Source organism: Hydra viridissima, unplaced genomic scaffold (assembly GCF_058129835.1).
Source record: "Hydra viridissima isolate aposymbiotic clone 2 unplaced genomic scaffold, HvirCarnegie_v1 scaffold_12, whole genome shotgun sequence".
Taxonomy (NCBI): Eukaryota; Metazoa; Cnidaria; class Hydrozoa; order Anthoathecata; family Hydridae; genus Hydra; species Hydra viridissima.
This window is the reverse complement of record NW_028324311.1, coordinates 3,391,047-3,398,546: the sequence shown is the minus strand read 5'-3', so window position 1 is coordinate 3,398,546 and position 7,500 is coordinate 3,391,047. Positions and strand designations below refer to the sequence as shown.

General features: G+C 28.6%; 2 protein-coding genes across 6 annotated transcripts in view; one reads left to right on the top strand and one right to left on the bottom strand.

Moving 5' to 3' along the window:
- The window catches only part of LOC145193738 (septin-7-like), a 35,045-nt gene that overhangs the window by 8,509 nt on the left and 19,036 nt on the right, over positions 1 to 7,500 (top strand). For all 5 annotated transcript variants that reach the window (XR_016445798.1, XM_090069344.1, XM_090069343.1 and 2 more), the window contains exons 2-4: positions 4,247 to 4,576; positions 5,555 to 5,773; positions 6,727 to 6,837. Coding sequence is in view for 4 of the 5 variants with exons in the window: in XM_090069344.1 (XP_089925470.1) it covers positions 4,433 to 4,576; positions 5,555 to 5,773; positions 6,727 to 6,837 (474 nt within the window). In the remaining variant the exon portion in view is untranslated. The remainder of the gene's footprint in view (positions 1 to 4,246; positions 4,577 to 5,554; positions 5,774 to 6,726; positions 6,838 to 7,500) is intronic.
- LOC149880791 (adenosine receptor A3-like) lies at positions 343 to 2,918 on the bottom strand. Its single transcript, XM_090068795.1, has 2 exons — positions 2,857 to 2,918; positions 343 to 1,999 (listed from the first exon to the last, which is right to left on the bottom strand). Exons 1-2 carry the CDS (start codon positions 2,863 to 2,865, stop codon positions 1,016 to 1,018), a joined length of 993 nt encoding a protein of 330 aa, XP_089924921.1. The 5' UTR covers positions 2,866 to 2,918; the 3' UTR covers positions 343 to 1,015.

Here is a 7,500-nt window from a genome sequence, read left to right as displayed (position 1 = left end):
GCTCAGTAACTCGAAAAGGAAATTTTCAGATACGTTCAAAACGTCGGTCTTAAAGATGCCAATATTCGAAATTTGAAGCTAAACAAGAACTAATAGTTTGAACTGCATTATATATTTTCAAAGTTGGCAAATAAACAGAAAACGGGTTTTCAGTTGGCAAATAAACAGAAAACGGGTTTTCAGTCAATACCACTTGATATACCTCGAATTTGAAATGAGATTGGACTGAAATTTATTTACAAAAAATATTTTTATTACAATGAAGAAAAATATGATGAAAATTATGTTGAAACACGTGACGCATATGTAATAAAAAAATTTGAAATGAAAAATGAAAAATGAAAACAGATTTTAAAATGGAAATTTTTTTTTTAAATATAACCCGAAAAAAATTCTGCTTCTCTGACAAAAACCACTGCATGGCTCCATCATTTCAGTCTTCAAAATGTTAAGAGAAGCTCTTAGAAGCCCTTTTTTACGTATTCGACACACATAGAACAGCTTACAAAAATAATTTAAAACTGACAAAATCTTCCGTGTCCAAAAATTCCATATTACTTAATTTAATCCGTACCCAACTGTGACCACACATTTTTGCTTAATATAATTTATACACTCATGATTCGTTTATTCGTTGCTTAAAATTTATAGCTTAAAATTTTCTATTGAGCTTCAGCGATATTCATATTTTTGCATCCAATGTCTCATATTTGTAATGGAAAACTTTAATAAATTATTTTATTTTTCCGACGACTGGCTATTTGCTTTTTGACTTCAGATTTCTAACCGCTATAGTCTTTTGAATAACAGCGTTAGTCTTTTAATTTTGAATAACAGCATTCTAAGAATGAATTTATATAAACAAATTATGCCATTTCTTTTTAAAAACTTATTCTTTGTGTTTAAAAAGAATGGTATTTCGTTGACATTTTTTCTGCTAAATACAAATATAATTTTACAAGCTGAAGATTCTTTTTTTTTTTTTTTTTTTAATTGAACCAAACAAATACTGCTATCATACAAATTTTTCGTAATACTTTGAGTGACCGCTTCGAATTTCGTAATACACTAACCACAAATTTTTTTTAAACTGTGTACTTTGAATACTATAGATAAAAGGGTTCACGAAAGAGTTTGAAAGTTGAATAAGCACTCCAATTTGAGAGGTAACACCGTTCCAATGTAACCCACTTACACCTGCTAGAGAGAGCAAATAGAGTAAGTGGTTGGGCACAATACATGCAAAAAATGCAAAATTTACCATTTTTAACGTTTGGATTGTCTTAAATTTACTTCCCAGAATTATGGAAGTTTTTTTAAATTCACTGCGTTGACAGTCGTAATCGATGCTGGTCTTTAAAAGAATATTGGTTTTTTTCAGCAAAGAGGTGATTTGATGAAAACTCAAAAGCAAAATGATGACAGGTATTATTGTATCCAGAATGAATACAGCAAAGTAAATAAAAAGAGATTGGGCAAAAGAATATCTGTATTTACAAAAATTTCCGACCATATTTTTTTCGATGTCATAAACCATGCCATAAACTGTTGGTAATCCTAGTAAAAAAGCAACAACCACAAGCAACAAAATTCTAACTAGAGTGGGCCTAATTGATTTGTCAGGATCTATGCTAAGAGGATCCAAAATTGATTTCCGTCTCTCGAGCGCTATATAGGTAAGAAGAAAGACCGATACATCCAAAAAGAAAAATGGCCAGACATATCCAGTAAACATTCTGCACAGCCAATAGCCTTGTTGTCCAATGGGGTGGTTAAACATGCTGGTTGATAAAACGTAGTTAGGTAGTCCAACAATAGATGCCATAAAATCTGTAACTGCCAATGAAAAAATAATCACATTAAAGGAGGTAATTTTAATTTTTTTATTTAACAGTATAACCATCATAACGACGCCATTCCCAATTATTCCAAACACTGCAATGCATGTATACCAGAAGACTTCCCAATATCGGATCGGAAAGGGATCATGCGTAACGTTCTATTAAAATAAAAAGCGAAATAAATCTTGCGTAATGAAAATTCAAGATGAAAAATACTTTAAATTTAAACGAAATTAATAACCAAAGAGTTAATTTTTGAATGTTTGATGAGATCTTACAATGCAAATAATATTGAATAATATTAACATAAAGAATATTAAATAAATTTCTCTGACAAACGTTTTGAAATTTATTTTTCATTTAGGTTGATTGTTATGCAGGGGAATTTTGTTTAATGGGTCACTATAAAGATTTCAACTGTTTGCCAGAAATATTGCTATAAACTTTATTACTAAACGAATTATTACTAATATTTTGTGCAAAGTTTAAAAGGGTATAATTTCTTTATCTTTTTTTACCAAAATTAAATAAAGATTTAGAGGTTTCTCTTCTTTTTGGTATTAAAACCTTAGTCTCTATTTTTAACAACGAATTTCTAATGGCTTCAAATTTCACAAGGCGTTATTTTAAACTAGCAGGATTTAAAATCATTGGAAGGTATTATTGTTGAAGCTTGTAACATACCTTAATACAGCAAATACAAATTCTCTATCTGATTTTGTAAATTAAAGTTTCATGTTTTTTTTTGGTTTGTTTTTTTTATCTCAAAAAGCGTGCACAAAGTTTTAGTAATCATACATTAATCATATTTATTTAAGAATTTAAACAAAGTTGCATGATTTTGTGAATAACCTTTTTAAGATTTTCTTAACTTATTACATTTTTTATAAAAATTTTCTCGTTTATCTTAAGTTAAAAGTTAAGTCAAAAACATTTCTAATGTCGATTTTATTTACATATTTGATGTCATAATTCAGTTAACCATTTAAAAACTATCTTATAAATTGTTACTTACAACGCTCATTTCTGCTTCAAAGAAATGTGCATTATTCGAGTGTTTAACTTTTTAAATTTTATAATCTTTTAATGCAAGTTAAGCTTTTATAAAAAATTATTCCCTTTTATATTCTTCACAAAAGCTTTTATATTCTTCGCAAATACTTTTATATTTTTCACAAAAGCTTTTATACTCTTCACAAAAGCTTTTATATTTTTCACAAAAGAATATTGACGCGTTATACTCAAAAACAAACGAATATACTGCCTATGAACTTCACCATGGGTTCCAGTCCTTATGATTTTAGTTTCTGCAATAACGAATGTTAATGCTAGGCCAATAAACAGTTGCTTAAAAGGCATTGCTTTTGGAATGCAAGGTGCTATATTTAAATTCTCTGTTGAGTATACAAAATATAAATAAAAAAAGTACAAGAATGACAAGGTTTTAATGATAATAAATATAGCGGTGCTGATCAAGATGATCAGGATGATCAGGATGCTCAGGATGATCAGGATGATCAGGATAATCAGGATGATCAGGATGATTATGGTGATCAGGATGATCATGGTGATCAGGATGATCATGGTGATCAGGATGATCATGGTGATCAGGATGATCATGGTGATCAGGATGATCATGGTGATCAGGATGATCATGGTGATCAGGATGATCATGGTGATCAGGATGATCATGGTGATCAGGATGATCATGGTGATCAGGATGATCATGGTGATCAGGATGATCATGGTGATCAGGATGATTATGGTGATCAGAATGATCATGGTGATCAGGATGAAAGCGAAATAAAGCGAAAGAGCTGGATTATCTGAACCATCCATGGTGATCATGATGATTCAGATAATCCAGTTCTTTCGCTTTTTCTACTTTCTGATTTCTTACAAAATTTATTCACATAACTTTAAAACGTGGCCGTTTCAGACTGTGGGATTGGGGTTGTAGAGGTGCGGCATTAAAAGGTACAAAGTATTAGTCAAGTAGGCATATTTACATGTCAATATCATGTACATGCATGCGCATGCGCATGTGCATGTGTGTGCGATATTAATTTTAAGAATCTGAAGGTTTCAAAGAATTTTTCGTTTACACTGATTTTAAAAAAAAATTTTGTTTTAGTTTTCCCATTAACTTTATTAAAAAAAAGTTTACAGCATTCGTTTTAAAAAATTATAATAGTATTAACGATAATTGTAATAATACTTATAACAATTATTAACACAAATTATAATGTTATTAACAACTTTTATGATAAAAATATTTACTTTCCTATAATTATTATTTTTGTTATAAATATTATAATTCACATTTTTTCAACAAAGAATTTAGAGATTTTAAAACTGCAAAATTGCTTCTCAGTATATATTGCTGTAACCCTTATTTTAACTAGACGAACGGAATATACAACCTAAACATCACTCGCTGTTTCGTCAACTCAAGATCGTATCACTAAATAATAAAAACAGTGATTATGAAAAGATTTGTGGATTTATAGTAAATTAAACAAGACATTTTTTAAAGAACACACAACTCAGGTGAATTTTCGTTCAATGTTTGAGAGAAAAAAAAAGTTAAAATGAGTACGTATTCCAGGAATGCACTTCGATCAAGAAGCAATACTTTAACGAAATCAAGAAAAAATAGCGAAGGTTTCATTGACGACGTGACAAGCGAAAATAATAATGAAGATGTCACCATAGTCACAAGCCAAAGCGATGAGGTGTGAAGTTTATTCTTAAGTTTTTTGAAATTATTCAAGTTTTTTTGCGGGTTTTATCTAAATGTTTTAATATTTAAATGTAAATGTCGCAATTAAAGAATTTAAGAAGAAATTACACAACAAAATTCAAGACAAAAGTTTTATGAGAAAAAAAAATTTTATAAAAGAATTTCTCGAATTGCTATTAGTTGCGTTTGTTTATTTAGCTAGGAAACTTCTATAACAGTACTTGAATCATTCGATAACAAACATTATTTAAAAAGTTCAGAGAAAAAAGTTCAGCTAAATTTGGTAAACTTGATTGGTTAAGTTTTATTGCTCAATTTCAAGTTTGTAATTTCTCATCATTAAATTTCTTAACTTTAGTCAATTCATTTTTTGAATTCTCATCATGAAATTCGTGAATTCCAATCAACAGCATGTTGAATTCTCACCGTCAAAATTTCCAGAAAAGTTTCTTTCTAATTTAATGTCATGCAGATGAATTTTTTGTATCGCTAGGTGTTTTATAAAATGTGCAAGGAAAACGATACTCATCTTGCATTTTTTAAATTATAAAGACGGATTTTGTATTTGATCTTCAACATGTGCTTGTTTGTTCAACTTGTTTACATACGCTGACGATTTTGTCTTTATTTCCAAAGTTAAGAAATTAACACTTTAGATATTCGCTTCGTCTTGGCTTTAGTTCTTTTAAAGTTTTTAGTTGTTTGTGAGGTTAGTTGCCGAGAGATTGAAGAGTGAATGGCCAACTTTGAATAATTTACTAAATAAACAGTCTAAAAATAAAGAACGCAATATAATAGTTTGTTTATGTGGCAGGAATTTGTTTAATTTTCTATTACGCCTCGGCTTACAGCTATTTTTGCGAAAAATTTTTATACCAAACATTTTTTTTAAGAAAAACTCAAAAAATTTAGTTAATTAAACATTTTTCTGTTTTAAAGGGTTGTTATTATAATTGATAGTCGTTGTTAGGGAAAGAATTTTATTGAAGAAACTGTCAACTCGAAAACAAAAGATCGACAGTCGAACCCAAGCATCATAGCACGAATGAGCGAAGGTATTCGTGGGAACACCATGAAAAAAACAAAAGTTGTGTCTAGCGCTACAAACTTTATAAGAAAAAGAAAAGAAAAGTGGCGACCATCTCTAAATGGAAGTGAGGATCCCCATGAGGGAAGTAATAGAAACGAGGTAAGTGTAATTTAATACTTCTTGCCTAATCTTTCTCGCTTCCACATCTTAAAAATATATATTTTATGAAAACTGCTGACTGTAAGAGAACGAACATCTAACAACTTGATGCAAACAGTTTGACCCATTAACTCTTAACTTATACAATAAAGATTTTATTAGTAATCTCGTATTCTAAAATAATAACAGCAGCTATTTTGATTGGTTAAAAAACATAAGGAAAAGTTTCTTGAACGATAGAAATACCGAATGAAGTAAGAAATTACTTGACATTATGACAAATATTTGCATATATATACATATATATATATATATATATATATATATATATATATATATATATATATTGTATTTAAATCAAAGTTAACATGCAAGTTATTATGATTTCCTATATATATATATATATATATATATATATATATATGTATATATATATATATATATATATATATATATATATATATATATATATATATATATATATATATATATATATAGGAAATCATAATAACTTGCATGTTAACTTTGATTTAAATACAATCCATTTTATCCATGGTATTTGGATCCAGGTTATTCGTAGTACACAACTTAAAAAAAAGTTAAAATGGAGATTTCATGTGACTTACTCCTTGTAAATGTTTCTTTTCTTGTGCTGAACGCAGAAGAAGCTGCGTTCTCATTTTCACAGGGCGTATGTTTTTTCCATTTTAAGTCATACTTAACGTGCCTAGCTTTTTTTTTTTAAATCCAAAAAAAAAAGCTTTACTAAAGACTTTTGTAAAACTTATGTTTTCAACAAGATTTATTGTCCTGTGACAAGTTCTGCAGTTAGTTCACTTTAAATACGTTTTGACTTTGTTCTCTTTGATGAAAAAAATATTTGTACAGATTTATTAAATAGAACCAAAAGAAGTAATATATTAATAAATTTAAATTAATTTTGGTTGCTGTAGAATGTTTCGCCTATATCTCCTACTGATCTTGGTGTTAATGTAAGCAACGATGACACTCTTTACGATGATGGCTCTGAAGGATCGTCAATTGTTGACAGTAGTTTTAGTACGGTAAGCAATCCACAGATTCCAACACTTTACATTAGTTGTTTGTTATAATGAATATATTATTTATAGCTTGATTGAGATCGTAAGTGCAAAGTAGATTAAAGCCAGAAGAGCTGTAAAAAATATGTTGTAAAGAATGTGTTTGAGTGTAATGCGAGTGCGAAGTTTGGCAAACACTTAAATTAAGACCTCATTAGCATGAATTCAAAAAAACATCGAAATAATTTTAGCGTTCAATCAATTGTTATTAAAAGTAAAATCTAATTTGAGCGTGAGAATTTAGAATGTCTAATACCAAATCAATAAAAATTCTTGCTATATTTCCAATAATATTTACAACGAATATTTTGCGAGGTACCGAATCTTTATGATAATATTTAACAAACAAACAAAAAAAAAAAAGAAGCTTTTGGCAAGAAAAATAAATAATGATTTTATTTCAGCAACTAAGTTAAGTTAAACGACAATTAGTTTACTATTGCAATTTTAATTACATAATTTCCACATTTTTGCTTTTCTCTCGTTATGGCTTCATCATAGACAATTTCTATAAATCTTCGTCTTTTTAAACTGTTATTTTTTTTAAATAAAAATTTGAATTTAGACATTTGTATTTACTTATAAATGTAAATTAGAGTAACTAAATAAGCCCCCTTTTTCCTTCAT